At 41.9% G+C, this 19,943-nt stretch overlaps 1 protein-coding gene across 6 annotated transcripts in view; it reads right to left on the bottom strand.

Annotated features, from left to right (window-relative positions):
• Nucleotides 1-19,943, bottom strand: part of usp40 (ubiquitin specific peptidase 40) — a 132,753-nt gene that overhangs the window by 32,393 nt on the left and 80,417 nt on the right. For all 6 annotated transcript variants that reach the window (XM_080198609.1, XM_080198606.1, XM_080198607.1 and 3 more), the window contains 8 exons: nucleotides 17,256-17,602; nucleotides 15,744-15,873; nucleotides 12,447-12,504; nucleotides 11,342-11,395; nucleotides 11,015-11,103; nucleotides 6,366-6,452; nucleotides 3,486-3,522; nucleotides 1,695-1,759 (listed from right to left, as the gene is read on the bottom strand). In XM_080198609.1, the coding sequence (XP_080054735.1) occupies nucleotides 1,695-1,759; nucleotides 3,486-3,522; nucleotides 6,366-6,452; nucleotides 11,015-11,103; nucleotides 11,342-11,395; nucleotides 12,447-12,504; nucleotides 15,744-15,873; nucleotides 17,256-17,602 (867 nt within the window). The remainder of the gene's footprint in view (nucleotides 1-1,694; nucleotides 1,760-3,485; nucleotides 3,523-6,365; nucleotides 6,453-11,014; nucleotides 11,104-11,341; nucleotides 11,396-12,446; nucleotides 12,505-15,743; nucleotides 15,874-17,255; nucleotides 17,603-19,943) is intronic.

Here is a 19,943-nt window from a genome sequence, read left to right as displayed (position 1 = left end):
GGGTGCCATCCTCTGTGAAGAGTTTGGTGGAGGGCTGAGATGGGGAGAATTAATCAGGCAAGAAGGTGGCGAGTAGGGACCCACCATCAGCTTGATCAAGTGATCAGGAAGGCTTGTGGACAGCACTTCCACCCCTCTGCCAGTTGAGGCTCTTAATGGGGAAATTTATGCCTGCTGATATTAACCCAATGGAAGGGTTGCTACGTGGGAGAACAGCAAACAACATCCTTGTCCTTACAGGCTCACAAGGCGGGGAGGGCCTCACTCAAAGGTACTCAGCGTCTGATCGAGGAATCTAACACGGAAAAGGGGAAAGGACCCTGCAATAGGAATGGGGAAGGGACCTGCTGAGAGACATTGCCCTGCTTTAGTTTCCAAACCCCCGGCCCCATCTTCCCTCCTGCCAACGCTCACCTCTGGCCTGAGATCCAGTGACAATCCTAGGCCTTGGTCAGGTGCTGCACCAGGGCAGCCACTGGCTCAGTGGCCCTGCAGCGCAACACAGCCGTCAGCTTCTGGATGGCTAGTAATTCTTGGTGGGTGGACTTTTCCCCCGGGGTCCTGACCCTGGAAGGAGGCCTGCTGCTGGACTGTCAAGTACTTGAGTGGAATGAGATGCACCTAAAAAAAGGTGATGTGGGCTTCTGGCCTGCTCTACAGCTAGTGGGCAAGAGCCCTGTCACCTCTACAAGATTTCAGCTAGGAACGGGAGTGAGATCTTGCAGGCAGAGTTGTTCCCCTGCGCAAGCTGCTCTTATCCTTCTAAGTGGTAGAGATCGTGGATTTGGAAAGTGTTGCTGAACTAGTTTTGCTGAGTTTCTGCAATGCATTTTGTGGATGGAAACACTGCAGCCATGGTACCTCTGACACTAGCTGAATGGAAATGTCACTGTCTTATGTTTGAAGTTCATGTGGTTTTCTTCACTTCCCACACATCTCCAAATAACTGTCAAGGTTTGAACAGCTTAAAGGCAATGAAATTTTAACGTACAGTGTGTACTCTCCCTGTTTAGCAAACAAAAGGAAAGTCTCCACAAACTACATAAATGTTGCATAAATCATTCATAAAGTGACAGTCAATGTTGAGGTTCTATATTCTAAAAATCATCGCCTAGTCACTATGGGAAATCATATTCAAACTCCATTTCAAACAAAAGATCAATGATGTGGGAACTCTGCGCCTAAACCTCTACAATTCTGAAACTAGCCAGTAGAGGGTACACAAGAACAACCTAAGGAGGAGCCCCTGAGTTTCCATGCGAGGGAGCAACCAATTCTGTCTCACAATGTTCCCAGAGCAATAGAGCCAAGTACGAGGGCTGGGGCCTACAGATGGAAACTCGGGTCCCAGAAGATGATTCTGGTTGGTGATGCCCAGCAGTCAGGTGGTGACCAGTGATCAGATATACAGCATGCCTCAATTACATGAGCTTAAATTATAATTCATCATTCAGAGAGCATTCAAAAGGTATCTAATAATTTTCCTGTCTGAAGCCTAACAAATGACTGTGCAGTAAAATAACATATACTTTTTGCCATCTTAACTGCGCTATTTGGTCTCAATTGCTTAGTGGAGTGAAGATGGTGTTGTTGCCAATACTATCCCTGGTATCACAATGGCATTGCAAGGTAAATGAATAACTGTTGTTTATTGTAATATTGAGGTAAAGCTCATCTCCACCTCATCAACTTACTTCATCTTTCAAAATCTCTCCAGCTTCATAGCACCAGTCAGTTTTCCTTAAATGCCAATGTCCTCCTGTAGATAAACAGCCACAAGAGTTTAACAGAATACACGGTCTTTAAACTATTTAATGCCACAAGTAGGCTTACATTAATACTGCAACAAAGTTACTGTGAAAATCCCCTAGTCGCCACACTCCAACTGGTTTGGGTACACGGAGGAAGAATTTACCATGACCAATGCACCTAACCAGCACATCTTTTGAAATGTAGGAGGAAACTGAAGAACCCGTAGGAAACCCACGCAGAGAGAGGAGGGGGGGGGTGGGCGGGAAGGGAGGGAGGAAGAACGTGCAGACTCCAGACAGACAGTAACCCAAACCAGGATTCGAATCCAGATCCTGGTGTTGGGAGGCAGCAGTGCGAACCACTATGTAACCACTGCACTGCCATGTAAACTTTTAGTAGCACCACCATCTCCTCCAGGGGCAGTAAGCTTTCACTAGAAAGCTAGCTGCATGTTTGCTGATATCTCTTTAAAAATTATGCTTACACTGCTGCAGGTATTCTAAATAACTAATACATTAACTTTGCTGGATCCTTTATGGAAGGGCATCAGCTCACACAGAGTAACTGCATGAAGACAGAAAACTATTGGATGGCTTCCAAATTTGCAGATCAGTGGAAGCGCATTGATTTAGACTTCAAAATCTTTATTAACTTATCCTCCTACCAATGGATGCTTAATAATATCTGAAATAATGCTGGTTCCCAGTAATCTATTGCAAATTAAATTCTGGTAACCTTGTGATAATTATGCTGCTAATTCAATTTCGTTGCATGTAGGTCATCCTCTATTACTGAATGGTGAATGGGACAGACTTATGCACAATGACACAAGCACACTACTTGTCTTTGGAATACATGTATTCTGGTGGTAATAGGCCAGGCCCTGTTCATGTTCACAATGTTTCACACACAGATTGATACCAATATAGCCTAGATTGCTATTTTGTCATGATAGTATGTGGGAATTATATTATCTTTGACATAGTCAAACAAAGTGAAAATTGGACAAAGCACGATGAGAAATATAGTTTGCCTTTCAAATGGAACCAATTTGTTAACCATTGCATCGTTAAATGTTCATTCCTTAAAGCAGCATTTGAACAAAATGGTCAGAAATCTGGACCATCACGAATATAAATTTATGGTTTCACGTCTCACTTTGAGCAGAATCTCAAGAAAAATATACCTGCCACTCTGAAGTCTGCACCTTGCAATAGTCTCATACACCTGCTCTTTCCTCATGATAGGGGAGGCAGAGGTACAGCAGAATTATCACTGGACTTGCAATCCAGACTAATGCTCTGGGGACCCAGGTTCGAATCCCATCACGGCAGATGGCAAAATTTGAATTTAATAAAAATCTGGAATTAAAGTCTACTGATGACCACTAAACCATTATCAGAAAAACCCATCTAGTTCACAAATGTCCTAAAGGGAAGGAAATGTGCTGTCCTTACCTGGTCTGTCCTACGTGTGACTCCAGAGCCACAGCAATGTGGTTTACTCTCAACTGCCCTCTGGCAGCTAGGGATGGGCAATAAATGCTAGCCCAGCCAGCAATACCAACATCCCATAAAAATGAATTTTTTAAAAATGCAAATGTTTTTCTCCTTTGTATTTTAACCATTCTTTTCCTCAGCACAAAGTAAGCCTCAAAATATTACAAATAAACAGAGGCCACTACTTAAGCAGTGAAGTTCTGTGCTGAAGAGGGCACCATCATTCTAATATACCTGTTAATCCAGCTTTCTCCAACATCAGCTTCATGCACTAGAACAAAAGAGACAGTGAAAAAACACGTTTAGTTTTAAGTTTATTTATCAGTGTCACAAGTCAGTTTACATTAACACTGCAAGCAGTTACTGTGAAAATCCCTGAATCGCCACACTTATATTGATTTAGCACCAGTAATGTTAAAAGAAAATCCAAAGCACTTGCAAGGAAGTGTAATGAAGAAAATGGATTATGAGCCAAAGAAGCTATTCAGAATAGTGACCAAAAGCTTGGTCAAAGCTATTAGCTATTTAAAAGAAGCCTTAAAGATGAAAGTAGAAAGATTTAAGGGGATTAATTCCAGTTTTCGGGCCCAAATAACTGAAGACATGGTTGTCTATGGTGGGGCGAAGCGAAGGAAAGATCTGTAAGATCAGTGTTGAGAAATGGGATGTGGGCTGGAGGATTTGGACGAAATTGCAGGAAGTTGGAGTGGTGATATAGATGATATCATGAGGACAGTACTCAGGTGAGAATTTCAAATTTGAAGCATTAGAATACCAGGAACCAGTGAAGATTGGAAAGGACAGCAATGATGAGATGGTTGGACTTGACATGGCAACTGTTTGGATGAGCTGCAATTTTCATGGGACCATCCCACACACTGAAAGCTCAGTGCAGTCTGTTTTACTGGTCACTAATCAAAAGCTCCCACTCTGAAATATGTCCATCAAAGCAATTCCAAAAAGCTAAGGAGACATTTGACAGTCAGCAAAACATTTTGGGAATAGCCTCCAGTGTCCAAATTGTTGGGATCAGGATATTTGACTGAAGGGCATACCTGAGCACCCTGTGAAAGCTCTGAGGCTCAGGCCTATACAGGAATTGCAGGGGAAGTTTAAACTTCTGGTTGGCAATTCCCCTGTTCCCTGCAAACCTCTATGAATGTCTCGGAGCTAGAGCCTAAGACTTGAGACAATTCCATGTTACTTACCTGCATAGTTAACTAGGAAATGTTACATCTTGGAGGAGGGAGGGGCAATGGGGGCCTCTCTGTGACTGTGGAGATCTCAATCTCTGAACAGCCAGCGTATTTCCCGTGATGCATAAATTTGCTCAGGTGGGAAAATCCCATCTGGGAGGTGCTGCTAGTGCCCTTTTTTTGCAGAGGACTATCCCAGACAGCTAAAACACTGGTAAATATTAATTGCTGTGGAAAATAACCCAAGTATGACCTATCCATAAAAAAGCAGGACAAATCTAGCCAATTACCACCCGTAAGTCTACTCTCAATCATAGGCAAAATGATGGAAGGTCTTGTCAATAATGCTATTAAGCAGCACTTACTCAACAATAACCTGCTCCCCAATGCCAAGTTAGATTCTGCCAGAACCATGCAGCTCCTGACCTCATCACAGCCTTGGCCAAACAGGGATAAAACAGCTAAATTCTAGGAGGTGAGGGCAGAGTGACTTTCCTTGATATCAAGGCAGCATCAAAAAACCCGGGTAAAATTGAAATCAATGGGAATCCCCACTAGCTGAACTCATACTTAGCTAGCTCAAAAGGAAGACTGCATTAGTTGTTGCAGGCCAATCATCTCAGCCTGCAGGAATTCTTCAGAGTAGTGCCCTCAGCCCAACCATCTTCACTGTATCAATGACCTTCCCTCAATCATGTCAGATGAGGGCAAGTTCACTGATACTTCTGTGTTCAACACAATTCATGACTCCTCAGATACTGAAGAAACCTGTGCCCATATGCAACAAGACCAGGACAATATTCAGATTTGGACTATTAAGTGGCATTGTGCCACACAAAAGGCAAAGCAAAAGCCATTTCCAACAAAAGAGAACCAAACCATCTCCCCATGACCTTCAATGACATTCCCATCAATGATTATTCCACCTCAATATCCTGTAGTTAACCATTGATCAGAACATGAAATAAATCAGCCTAATAAATAGTGTGGCTACAAGAACAGATCTTAGGCTTGGAATTCTTCAGTGAGTAACTACTTCCTGACTGCCCAAAGCCTGTCCACCATCTACAAGACACAAACCTGAAGTGTGATGGAACGCTTTCCACTTGCCTGGAAGGGTGCAGCTCCAACAATAAATCAAGACACTCAACACCAACCAGAACAAAGCAGCCCACTTGATTGGCATCTCATCCACTCTCTCCACCACTGGCACACTGTTGCTGTAATATACACCATCTACAAGATGCAGTGCAACAACTCACCATGCTTCCTTTGACAACACCTTCCAATCCCTGCGACCTCTACCACTTCATTGGATAAAGGCAGTAAAGATATGAGAACACCACCACCTGCAATTTCTCCACCAAGGCTCTAATTGTCCTATCTTGGAACTGTATCACTGTCCCTTTATCAGTACTGAATCAAAATCCTGGAACTCCCTACCTAGTAACTCTGTGGGTGTTCATACGACACCTAGACTGCAGCATTTCAACAGAGTAGCGTACCACCACCTTCTTAATGACGCTTAGCAACTGACAAAAATTCTGACTTTGCATTGTTCATATCCCATGAACAAATAAAAATCTAAAGTTAAGATGCAGATCAGTCATTTAACTAAGTGATGGACCAAGTTCAAGGGGCTAAATGACCTACTCCTGTTCCTATATTCCTCTGAAGGACAGAATAAATAGTTGCACACTATTCTGTATTCAGTACAAGTTTGTATTTATCAAATCTCAAATAAAAATAACTATTATAGGTATTAAACATACTTGCTCACATAGAAGGGCAGATTATAGAATTTATTCTTCATGCAGATTCCATCATTCATAGAACAGTGTGATGGCACTGATTTGAAATTCATACACAAGAATGTTGCAGAGAAACCTGTGATGGCATACACCTCTCATATATTTACCTCTTGGACAGAGATGCTCTGTTCTACTGTAATCTCCATTTCAGGGCTCAAGTGAGGACTGTCCCCAACTGAAAAGTACAGGAACAGCTATAGAGAAGAATTTAAAAAAACAATTGAAATAACTGATACAAAAGTACATTTACAAAGACAGTCAAGAGTTGAGAAAATTCAGGAAAATCTGATACAAATAAATCTGGCAGCACACACATTAGTATGCCAACAGGCTAGGACACAAAATGCTTGTAGTTGGCTCTTCATCAGCTATTACTTCAGCAAAGAAAATGAAAATTGAAGGTATTTTGAACCATCCTTGCATTCATTGTTCCAGGGTGTAAGGCACCATCCACCAGCCTGTCTACTAGGTTCAGGAAGCAGTGTGTTATGCAGAAAGAAATTCCAAAAATGGTAATTTAAGAAATATAATCAGGTATAATTAAAATGTATGAAATACAAAGTAGTTAATGTTGGTGCATCATAAGGCAAATGGTATGTTGGCCTTCATTGTGAGAGGTTTCGAGTACAGGAGCAGGGATGTATTGTTGCAATTATACAGGGCCTTGGTGGGGCCGCACCTAGAATATTGTGTGCAGTTTTGGTCTCCTTTTCTGAGGAAGGATGTTCTTGCTTTTGAGGGAGTGCAGTGAAGGTTAAGAACATAAGAATGTTAGAACTAGGAGCAGCAGTAGGCCATCTGGCCCCTCCAGCCTGCTCTGTCATTCAGTAAGATCATGACTGATCTTTTTGTGGACTCAGCCCCACTTACCCGTCCGCTCACCATAACCTTTAATTCCTTTTTTGTTCAAAAATTTATCTATCCTTGCCTTAAAAACATTCAATGAGGTAGCCTCAACTGCTTCACTGGGCAGGGAATTCCACAAATTCACAAACCTTCGGGTGAAGAAGTTCCTCCTCAACTCAGTCCTAAATCTACTTCCCCTTATTTTGAGGCTACACCCGTAGTTCTAGTTTCATCTGCCAGTGGAAACGACTTCCCTCCTTCTATCTTATATGTTTCTATAAGATCTCCCCTCATTCTTCTGAATTCCAATGAGTATTGCTCCAGTCTATGCAGTCTCTCCTCATAAGCCAACCCTCCCAACTCCGGAATCTACCTAGTGAATCTCCTCTGCAACCCCTTCAGTGCCAGTATATCCTTCTCAAGGAGACCAAAACTGTACTCCAGGCATGGCCTCACCAGTACCTTATACAACTGCAACATAACCTCACCGTTTTTAAACTCCATCCCTCTAGCAATGAAGGACAAAATTCCATTTGCCTTAATTACCTGCTGTACCTGCAAACCAACTCCTTGAGATTCCTGCACAAGGGTACCTGGGGTCCTCTGCACAGCAGCATGCTGCAACTTTTTACCATTTAAATAATAGTCTATTTTGCTATTACTACCAAAATGGATAACCTCACATTTATCAACATTGTACTCCATCTGCCAGACCCTCGCCCACTCACTTAGACTATCTATCCCTTTGCAGACTTTCAACGTCCTCTGTACACTTTGCTCTGCCACCCATCTTAGTGTCATCTGCGAACTTTGACATAATACACTTGGTTCCCAACTCCTAATCATCTATGTAAATTGTAAACAATTGCAGTCCCAACACTGATCCCTGAGGCACACCACTGCACTAATCGCCAACCACAAAAACACCCACTTACCCCTATTCTTTGCTTTCTGTTAGTTAACCAATCCTCTATCCATGCTAATATGTCACCGTAGCACCTTGCACCTTTATCTTTTGTAGCAGTCTTTAATGCCTTCTGGAAATCCAGAAACACCACATCCACAGGTTCCCCATCGTACTTTGCACATGTAATGTTCTCAAAGAATTCCACCAAATTAGTCAAACATGACCTTTCCTCCATAAACCCATGCTGCATCTTACCAATGGGACAATTTATATCCAGATGTTTCGCTATTTCTTCCTTGGTGATAGATTCAAGCATTTTACCTACCACAGAAGTTAAGCTAACCAGTCTATAGTTACCTGCCTTCTGCCTACCTCCTTTTTTAAACAGTGGCATCACATTTGCTGTTTTCCGATCTGCAGGAACCATCCCAGAGTTCAGCGAATTTTGGTAAACTACCACTAGTGCATTTGCTACTTCTCCCACCATCTCTTTTAGTACCCTGGGATGCATTCCATCAGGGCCAGGAGAGTTGTCTGCCCCATCAACTTGCCCAACACTGCCTCTTTCGTGATAATGATAGTTTCTAGGTTCTCACCTGCCATAGCCTTCCTGTCATCAACTTTTGGCATGTCATTTGTGTCTTCCACTGTGAAGACCAACACAAAATACCTGTTCAATGCCTCAGCCATTTTCTCATTTCCAGTTATTATATCCCCCTTTTCGTCCTCTAACGGACCAATGTTTACTTTAGCCACTCTTTTTTGTTTTATATATTTGTAGAAACTTTTGTGATATGTTTTTATATTCTGAGCTAGTTTACTCTCATAATCCATCTTACTTTTCTTTTAACCAGGCTGATTCCGGAGATGACAGGACTGATGTATGAAGAGGGATTGACTAGGTTAGGATTGTTTTCGCTGCAGTTCAGACAAATGCGGGGGGAATCTCAGAGACTTATAAAATTCTAACAGGACTAGACAGGGTAGACGCAGGGAGGATGTTCCTGCAGGTGGGGAGTCCAGAACCAGAGGTCACAGTCTGAGCATTCGTGGTAGGCCATCTAGGATGGAGGTGAGGAGACATTTCTTCACCCAAAGAGTGGTGAGCCTGTGGAATTCATTACCACAGGAAGTAGTTGATGCCAAAACTTTGAATGTATTCAAGAGACGGCTGGATATAGCACTCGAGGCGAATGGGATCAAAGGTTCTGGGGAGAAAGCAGGATAAGGCCACTGAGTTAGATGATCAACCATGATCGTGATGAATGGTGGCGCAGGCTCAAAAGGACTGAATGGCCTCCTCCTATTCCTATCTTCTATGTTTCTATATGTGGGTAAACATCTCAGAAGTAGTGCTATAAAATGAGACTATAATTCAATAATGGAATAAGTTTAAGAACTCCCTTTCCTCTGGCTCTGTATTTGCTATAAGCTGCTGAACAACTGAAAGGGTTAGCAAGAAGATATTAACCACTTTAAAAAACATACTGCACTGGAAAAGTGAACAGATTGATATTCTGGAACCATGGGATCAAATGGTCTGATGGTTTATGCATTTCCATCTTGTGGAATGTAAGGTAGGATTTTCCAGCCGTGCTTGCCCCGAAACCAAAATTTCCACCCGAGGTCAACGGACCATTCCGTGATTCGCCCCTTGCCTGTTACGAGTTCCGTGGAGAACAGGAAAACACGCCTTCCTAGTTTGCTCCAAGGAAGCACAGAAAATTACTATTTCTCATTCATTCTTTTTATGTAACTGTATATAGCTGAGGGCTAAACAAACTCCATTAAGGAGGACACTTTCAGAATGAGATTATAAACACACTAAAGTTGAACAGAAGGTCGTACGGAATCTATAAGCAAGAAGTGCTGTCATTACTCTCTAAAGTTCATTAATAGCTGCAAATTCTAAATATCTGGTTACTAAAGATAAAAGTAAAAGAGATTTACATCCCTTCCGATGAAAGGTCATTTGACCTGTAAATTTAACAATTTCTACCTACAGATGTCATCTGATGTACTTCCAGCATCTTCTGCTTTTATTTCAGATTTCCAGCACTTTCAATATTTTGCTTTTAATTCTAATCAAAAAAGCTAGTCCAAATGAAGTCCAATCATGGTCCCCATGAGGGACAAACAAGGTTCAAGCTACCAAGACATCACATCCCATCTTGGGCTCAATCAAACAAGAGCCAAGCTGACATTTCTTCAGCCAGAGGGTGGTGAATCTGTGGAATCACTGCCACAGAGGGCTGTGAAGGCCAGGTCATTGAGTGTCTTTAAGACAGAGATAAATAGGTTCTTGATCAATGAGAGGATTAAGGGTTACAGGGAAAAGACAAGAGAATGGGGATGAGAATCACATCAGCCATGATTGAATGGCAGAGCAGGCCCGATGGACCAAATGGCATAATTCTGCTCCTATACCTTATGGTCTTATGACAGGATGAGGCATTGCACCCCTTCCAAAGCTTGATTTAATGCTTCATCTTAGTCAACAGGACAAGATGGCTTTAAAAAATTGCATCTGATAAAGCCTTGGTTTAACCTCATTGGCTACCCTGATCCTTTACTCTACCCTAGCTTAGGCAAACCACCATTGCAGGGTCAGCACACCCCCAGTGTAATGGGCTAGTCTCATCCCCTGCCTGATCATGGTTTCACCCCTGCCACTGCTCCCTTGAATATAACATTCACACAAGCGGAGCTACTCAAATGATGCTTTAGCATTATCTTATTGTAATGGTAATTTGCTTATCAAACTTGTGCTACCACACAGCAGATTACAGTAAGTAGTCTCACAACACCAGGTTAAAGACCAATAGGTTTATTTGGAATCACAAGCTTTCTGAATGCTGCTCCTTCATCAGGCAAGTGGAGAGATAGGATTCACAAACACAGCATATATAGCCAAAGACACAATCTTGGCAATTATAGCTTTAAATTGAAAGAAAGCCATACCTGTTAAAATATACAGAAGACAGCCTTGATCAATTATCTTACCTGTGTATCAGTGGGAGCGTGACCAGGAAAAAGTGCTAAGGTGCTTCCTGTTTTCAATCCAATGTCCTTCACAGTCAAATCTTCACAGACTATGGATGCAAAAAACAGAAACACACATGAATGTTTAAACAGAAATCTTGGGGCTGGTGTGTGGGGAGATGATAGTGAGTGCTGAAAGGGAGAATCGTGAATGACTGCATTCATTGAGGCTGGAGATAAAACTATTGAGATGTTACGCATTCATTCAGGGCACCAGCACGGTTCCTAAAGAGAAAACTCACATGGTTCGCTGCAATAGTATGATGCTGTCTTGAGATTGTCACCCACCTGGAGGGAGTAGCTTGCTAGTTCGGTCAATTGGTCTCAAACAGGTTCCATCTTCTGTAAAATAAAGAGGTGAATTTTAGCAGAACAACATGTGACCGCTGTCAAGAGGCACACAAAAAGCAGACCTTTGAACTCAGATTCATTTGAAAAAAAGCTTCAATTTATATCTCAGCTTCCCAACTGCTGACTGTGGAGCTAAACCATACAGACCAAGAAAATCCTATTCGATTCGCAGTCTGCACTGAGCTAACGGGTTGCAGAAAGAAGGTAAAACACGTTGTACAAAAGCAACCGAAAGCAACTTACAAACATTCAAGTGTTATAGTCCTGAAAGCCAGTTAGAAATGATACTGGCATCAACCTTCATTCAGTCTTATATTTATTTACAGGCTGAAACACATGCATATGCTTCCTAAATCAGCACTTCACAATTTCAGTGAACCTCTTAATTACTCAAGCAAAACTCTGATTGATATCCTCCATATGCATATTGCTAAACACAACGGATATACAATTAACATGATGCATTACAATAGTGACCACATTTGAGAAGTGTAAGAAATACAGCAGCCAATTAGCACACAAGCTCCTACAAACAGCAATGAGATATTGAAAAGACGATATGTTTTAGCAGTCTGTTACAGTGGTTTCAGAGTAAGACAACTAAGATTATGCAAAGGAAAATTAGCCATGACTCCATCTTCCAATCATTACTTAGGGTCTCCCCACTGAAGGTACAAGTGTGCAGATGCCAGGGAAGGCAGCTGGATGGATATGTTTCATGCTCAATTCAACAGACTGAGGTATTCAAAAATGTCAGAAGAATGTTTTTACCCATGAGCAATGTTTAGGGAGATCAACTAGGATACAATATAGTGCTTTTGTAACATACCAGCAGAAATACATTTATTGGAAACCTTGGTCCCTTTCGGTGGTATCATTGTTAACAATTCTTTGGGTGCTTGGACATGAGCAAATCCAGCTCCACTCATCACTCCAATGAATCGATACAAATAAGATTCAGCTCTTACCATCTGAGACCAGCTGACAAGCTCTCTCAAGATTGAGGATGATAAGAACATGTACAAAGGTATACTTTAATTACCTTGTTCATCCTTCAGTTTCAGCTTCTCAATGGCACTAGCTTTGATTTCCAAAATCAACTGGAATAAAAAGGCATATTACCTTTAACAATAAATCATATAAAGCAACAATTTGCACTTATAAAGCACCTTCAACACGGCAAGACACTCTAAAGGCTTCACGGGAGGAAGATCAAACAACTGTCCCACGGTGATTCTATTCCCATCCCAACTTTCCATTCTTTACTTATATGCCTGTGGAATATTTCAGTATTTTCTGTGCTCCTTGATAATGTCACAGCTCCTGTCTCTGAACTTTTTTTTACATCTCTCCTAACCTCTTCATATTCTCTCTTCCATGCTGTCTCTGCTGCTCATGTACTTAGCTTATGCCTGTTTCTTTACCTTCAAATGTTCCCACGTTTTTAATTATCCGTGGTGTCTCACTATATTTTATAGAGTCATAGAAGTTTACAGCATGGAAGCAGACCCTTCGGCCCAAATTGTCCATGTCGCCTGTTTATTTTTAAAGCCCTAAACTAGTCCCAGTTGCCCACATTTAGCCCATATCCCTCCATACCCATGTAACTGTCTAAATGCTTTTTAAAAGACAAAATTGTACCCACCTCTACTACCTCCGGTAGCTTGTTCCGGACACTCACTATCCTCTGTGTGAAAAATTGCCCCTCTGGACCCTTTTGTATCCCTCCCCTTTCACCTTAAACCTACGCTCTCTAGTTTTAGACTCCCCTACCCTGGGAAAGATACTGACCATCTAGTTGATCTATACTCCTCATTGTGTTATAGACGTCTATAAGATCACCCCTCAGCCATCCAAGCTCCAGAGAAAAAAGTCCCAGTCTATCCAACCTCTCCTTATAACTCAAACCATCAAGTCCTGGTAGCATCTTAGTAAATGTTTTCTGCACGCTTTCTACTTTAATAATATTCTTTCTATAATAGGGTGACCAGAATTGTACACAGTATTCCAAGTATGACCTTACCAATGTCTTGTACAACTTCAACAAGATGTCCCAACTCTTGTACTCAGTGTTCTGACCAATGAAAACAAGCATGCTGAATGCCTTCTTCACCACTCTGTCCACCTGTGGCTCCACTTTCAAGGAGCTATGAACTTTTCCCCTAGATCTCTTTGCTGTGAAATTCTCCCCAACGCCTATCATTAATTGAGTAAATGCTGCCCGATTCAATTTACCAAAATGCTCCACCTTGCATTTATTTAAATAAAACTCCACCTGCCATTCGTCAGCCCACTGGCCCAACTGATCAAGATTCCAAGATAACCTTCATCACTCTCCCCTATGCCACCAATCTTGGTGTCATCTGCAAGCTTACTAACCATGCCTACTAAATTCTCATCCAAACAATTAATATGAATGACAAATAACAGTGGACCCAGCACAAGACCCTGAGACACACCACTGCTGACAGGTCTCCAGTTTGAAAAAGCCAATTTTGTATCCATTAAGCTACTTCACCCTGGATCCTGTGAAATTTAATCTTTTGCAACAGTCTACCATGCGGTACCTCATCAAAGGCCTTCTTTTTTCTCATAAGAGTACATTTTCCTTGGACTCTGTTGAACAGCATTTTAAGTGTTTCCCACTGTTGTTCTGCATCATTGCTTGAAACTATTGGCCAGAATTTTACAGTCCTGTCCGCCATGGAAATCGATGCAGAGGAGGGGTGGACCATGGAAAGGTCAGCTGACCTTGGGTAGCATTTTACTGTTTCAGGGCTAACAAGCCATAAAATCCCACCCATCCTTTTTGTTTTATTTTCCCAAGCTTAACCCTTCAAAACCAGTTTTACGCCAATCTATGGGTCTTTGTCATGCTTACGTCCTTCTCAATAATCAAATATTTTAAACCTTATTAAGATCATTATTGCCACGATGTCCCCTCACTTATTCTTCTTCACTAGTCTATTTCATTCCCTACTACTAGATCCAGTAGTGAATTCTCCCTTTTATTTTACATTCTGGGTCAGAAAGCAGTCCTTATACACATGTAGGAACTCTGTTCCATCTCCTTTTCTGCCAATAAGTTGAAACTTGGTGTGATTATTATTACTGTTTCAGAAATGGTAAAGTGTATCCAAACCTAGGACAGGGAGAAATGAAAACAGAAGGAAAAAGGGACGTACTACTGAGGTTTCATAAGGCTCTGGTCAGACCACATTTAGTATATTGTAAGCAATTTTGGGCCTCACATCTAAGGAAGAATGTGCTGATCTTAGAGAGAGTCCAGAAGAGGTTTGCGAGCACGATCCTGGGAATGTGTGTTGGGGAGGGGGAGGGCAGCCTCACAACAAACAGACGACCCTTCAGAACCGAGATGAGGAGGAATTTCTTCAGCCAGAGGGTGGCGAATCTGTGGAATTCTTTGCCACAGAAGGCCGCGCAGGCCAGGTCACTGAGTGAATTTAAGAAAGTGATAGATAGGTTCTTGATAGGTAAAGGGATCAAGGGTAATGGGGAAAAAGTGGGAGAATGAGGTTGAGAAACCTATCAGCCATGATTGAATGGTGGAGCAGACTTGACTGGCTAAGTGGCCTAATTCTGCTCCTACATCTTATCGTCTTAAAAATGTGACATGGGTTAAAGGCCCAGGCCATGCCAGCCAATGTTTTTAAATTTATTAAACATTATTTTTGTTATGCTGGCATAAAGGCCAGAATCCCTGCCCAAGGAGAAGGCCAATTATGTAAATTATGGGATGGAAACCAACAACCATTCTATTGTAAAGAGCAGGAGATATGATTTTGTGCCAACCTAAACGGCCTGCTGGAGCTATCAATCCATGGGAAATATTTAAGTCTTTTTTAAACCATATTATAGCGTCAACTCCAAACCCTACAACTCTGCCACCAAGACGGACAAGGGCAATAGAAGCAGCCATCAACCTGATTTCGACATGTGCCTCACATTTTCCATCATCACTGTGTCAAAATTCTGAACACCATACCAGTCTGTAATGTGGGAGAATCTTCACTATATGGATTGCAGGGTGGCTCGAAAACTAGCTGCACCATCACTTACTCGGGTGACATGGGGTTGGGAATAAATGCTGATCCTAATTTTAACGCCACTATCCCAAGAATGAATGACCTTTTAAAAAAAAAATCAGACAGGGTTCTCACGGCAGCAATCCCAAATAACTCTCTCCCTTGTGGGACCAAAGCACCATTTTACTTTCCTCCCTCTAACTGCTGTGATTGATGTGCAGTACATTTTCACAAGGAAGTTTTAAGAAGTTCTCATTGATGCCTAGTGTGAAATGTAAGCAGCTTCAACATACCGTCTCCATGGTGACCGGAATAGTCACCGTCACTCCTGCAGTCTCTGCCAATCTCTCACCACAGTAATTCCTAACCTGCAGCCAGCTGCGGTCAGCTATAGTTACTGGTATACCATTGGAGGAGAGAACACTATATGAAGGCAATAAAAATAAGGACTATTAAAACACATTAGGAATGATTCTACATACACACAGCAGAGAATCAGCTGCATGCGTTTGCTGTTTCTGTTTTGCATACTGATTACAATTTGATGAAAACATACATTTATCCAACTTCCAAAATACCTATAGCAGCATATTTTCTGTACACTTTTGAATTACACTGAATATTTTAATCCTTTCAAGTTTGGCTACCATCTGTATCCAGTAAAGTACAGCGCAGCCTGTTATGTAATAGATGCTGCAATCATTCATCATACATTGGTACTGCCTTTTGCAATCCCTTTTGTGCTGAGATGCCTCAGTGCTGGAAAGCTGAACATTCCCCCCCTCCCCACTTTTAATAAAAGATATTAGTATTCAACAGTAACAACTCCAATCTTAAATGTAGCACCACTTGCTCTATTCTATCCAAACAGTAACATCTTAACCCAATCTCAAAGAATCACCTTTTACTGAACCAGTATGGCATTTATATTCTCTACATGTACTACCCAGACAAGGTGGGACAGCCAATATATCAGTCAAAAACACTTATACATCTATGGTACAGAAGATGGCCATTCTATTCATCATGCCTGTACAGGATTTGAAAGAGGTTTCAAATTAGCTCCTTCCCTTTTCCTGTAGCCCTATAAATTTCACTTTGAGTGCCCAATTGCTCACCATCCCAGACAACTGTCTCCACAACCACTCCCAAAGTTATCGCCTTGATACCCCCAGACACCACCCCCGGACAATCGCCAACCCGGACCATCACTTCCCCAGGACGATTCTGTCCCAGACCTCACTAATTACATTTAAAATCAGTTTAAATAATTAAATCAGCCTCAGGCCCTTCCTAGCTGATGACACTTGCAATTTACGGCCAGTAAGATCGAGAGAGGTGAGAAACTGGATTCAAACCCTTTTTTTTAAACCTCTCTCACAATCTTACCAGCTCGCCCGCCGACCAACTGGCATGTCGAGCCGATAAGATCACCCCCATGGGGCTTTGTTTTTATGTCTCATCCAAAAAGGCTGTTGTGAGCAAAAAATCCTCAACTTGCAGCAAAGGGGAAAGTGTCATCAATTGAAATGCTCTGTACAATGGACTCACACCCACTGGAAACTAATGTTACTTCTAAGTTTTCTCAGCGTGCTATAATTAGGAATGAATCGCACAGGCAACAAACAGACCAAGCACAAGAAAGAAAAATTGAAGGGAACAGGGTTAGGAACTGATCACGTCTTAACATTCTCATATAAAGATTTAAACAAAAATACAAGAGGGGAAAAAACTAAATCTGATGTTAGTGATGTTCTAAAGCAGAAGCGAAGTATTCTTAGAGCAACAATAAAATGACCTCTCACCTCAGGCTGTAACACATTTGGTCTGATGCTAATACAGAGTCACCATCTTTCAGCCCTAGGTCTGCAAGGCTCTTGTTTGCATCTTCAGCATCATATGCAACCCAATTCGTGGACCCTTTATTTTCCAAGTTATTTTTATAATAAACCATCAGTTCCTCTGGAGAAATCCCTGTTGACAGGGTGAGAGCTTCTCGTACAGAAGCCAGTAATGTGTTTCGAGCAAACACCCTCTGCGTCTCAGTGAACTGCACCATCTCGGTTTCTAATTTGCCATTCGTTACGGGACACAACACTTTAAGCAACACGGGCTCAAAGTCCTCACCTGTTTGTACCTCCCTTCCACAAACCTGCCAACAGAACAGCAAATGGAACAAGCTGTGACATGAATGCTCTGTAGTTACTCACCTCAGTATGATAGTCGCATTGCAATCTCCATAACTATACAAAAAAACTCAGAGGTAAGCAGGCAACAGAACCAGAACCATGGAAAAATGAAATGAACAGGTGAGCAGCAGAGCATAACAGAAAGTAACAATGGAAATACACACTGCAGCAAAATGTGGCAGGAAGTATTATTTGATCTGTAGTTGGAAAGGCTGGGTTTATTAGACATACATAAGTGTGTACACAAATACAAGTCTTGCAGAGGCCTTGCAGCATCCCTGCCTCTGAACCAAAAGCTCCAGGTTCAGTTCCACCCCAGGACTTGATGGCCAAGGAAGATGCATTCATAAGGCAGCCAACAGGCTGAGTATTAGCCTACAAAATTCTTCCAACATGCCAACGGAAGGTGGTAGGAGTGGGAGACACTCCTGGTCAGCCATGTTGATACAAGTGGCGCCACCAAACATATAATCCTCTAACGACAGACCAGCAACATGTTCTAAGAAAAATTATGAGAACAGATGAAAGTTTGTCTTGTGGACTACTAGGTGCAGAAAGAGAAACACCAAGAAGTCTAGCGCCTAACAATAGGTATACTTCCGACACTACATTGTGGAATTTATGGGCCATTACAATTGTCCTTCGATTGGTTCAGAAATAGCTACAATTACTTAAATTTTCCCAGTTAGAGCAATACTTCTAAAGACACACGGCAGGTTGTGACAACTGTCCTCAAGGTGCTGGCCTTGATTCAGTGGACCACTGTTCTCTGTTCAAATAACATTCCCAACAAAAGATTACCCGGCCATTTATGACAGCTGCTGTACTCACTGCAAATTGTACATTTCAAAAATATTTAATTACTGATGAAGGAAGCATCTTGGTATGTCATGAGATTGGGAAAGGTACTGAATGCAATTTTTTAATTTCTAGATCAGAGACTACCTGTGAACACGCTATGGGAGATTTTTCAAGTTGGATTGCAAGATTAAAATTTATCATCGCCCGCTGATTGGAAACTAGTACAGCCAATTATTTTCTGCATTTACTCACCACTGCTCCTAGAAGATAATTTGTTTTTTTACCTCATCAAGGCCGCTCAATTCTACTCCTTACTGAACATGAATGGTTTCTCTCCTCTGCAAAAAACACTGACAAATTGCCATTGTAGCTAAGAACTCTGAATTTAATTGAGGGAGAGAGTGCACCGCCATATCCTGGCAAGTGAAATTCTACTTCTATGTTTTTGCAATGCTGTGGTTTGCAGCTCTCAAACATCATGAGCATCTACTTTCTGAATAGAAACCATATCATACGGGCTGAGGGTGGGATGGGATGAGTTAGAACCCCTTTAACTGAGCTTTTGACTATCTGCCCCAATCTCACCTCATGCAGTTCTGTGCCCAACCTTACTTCATAATAATAAAGATAAACATCTTTGTATGACCATTATCACATCAAAGGCAATGCATAAATGCAAGATGCTGTTGTGCGTGCATGTACAGGCGTGTGCCATTGAAATGGAGCACATGCGTACAACTTGCATTCATATAGCAGTTTTAACATAAAAGGGTATTAAGGGTAGGAAAACAGATGCCAAAACAGGGTCACTGGTGTATTTATTGAATTCCTGAAGTGTTTATTTAAAGGTGGAAAAGGAGCAGCAGAGTTTTAAGGAAGAAACTTAGAGGGGGAGTTGGTGGGAAGAGGGGAGGCACCGTCAATGTTAGGCTATGCAAGAAATGACACTCTCAGAGGAATTAAAAAAATGAGTAGTAGGGGGAAAGAAATAAAGTTGTTCAAGATTGCAGAGATAGAATAGGAGATGCCCTTGAAGGATTTTATACATGGACACAGTGAGAAGTCTCACAACACCAGGTTGTTATGGTTACTGTTATTGTTATTGTTGCTGAGAGACTTCTTACTGCGACCATCCCAGTCCAATGCCGGCATCTCCACATTATTTATACATGGAGGCAGGGGGCACAGTTGATGTATTAAATGAATACTTTGCATCCGTCTTTTCGGGGGAGATAGGTACTACCCAGAACACGGTGATAGATGAGGATATTTGGTCCCCAGAAGGGTTCAAAATTGATAAGGAGGAACTGTTGAATAGACTGTCAATACTGAAAGTTGACAAGGCACTGGGGCTGGGGGAGATGCATTCAAGACTATCGAAGGAAGTGTGAATGGAAATTGCAGGGGCACTGGCCATAATCTTTCACAGTGAGAAGTCTCACAACACCAGGTTAAAGTCCAATAGGTTTATTTGGTAGCACAAGCCACTAGCTTTCAGAGCGC

Source organism: Carcharhinus amblyrhynchos, chromosome 11, assembly GCF_965287045.1.
Source record: "Carcharhinus amblyrhynchos chromosome 11, sCarAmb.v2.hapA, whole genome shotgun sequence".
Lineage (NCBI taxonomy): Eukaryota > Metazoa > Chordata > Chondrichthyes > Carcharhiniformes > Carcharhinidae > Carcharhinus > Carcharhinus amblyrhynchos.
The sequence above is the reverse complement of the archived record's forward strand: the minus strand, read 5'-3'. Positions and strand labels throughout refer to the sequence as shown.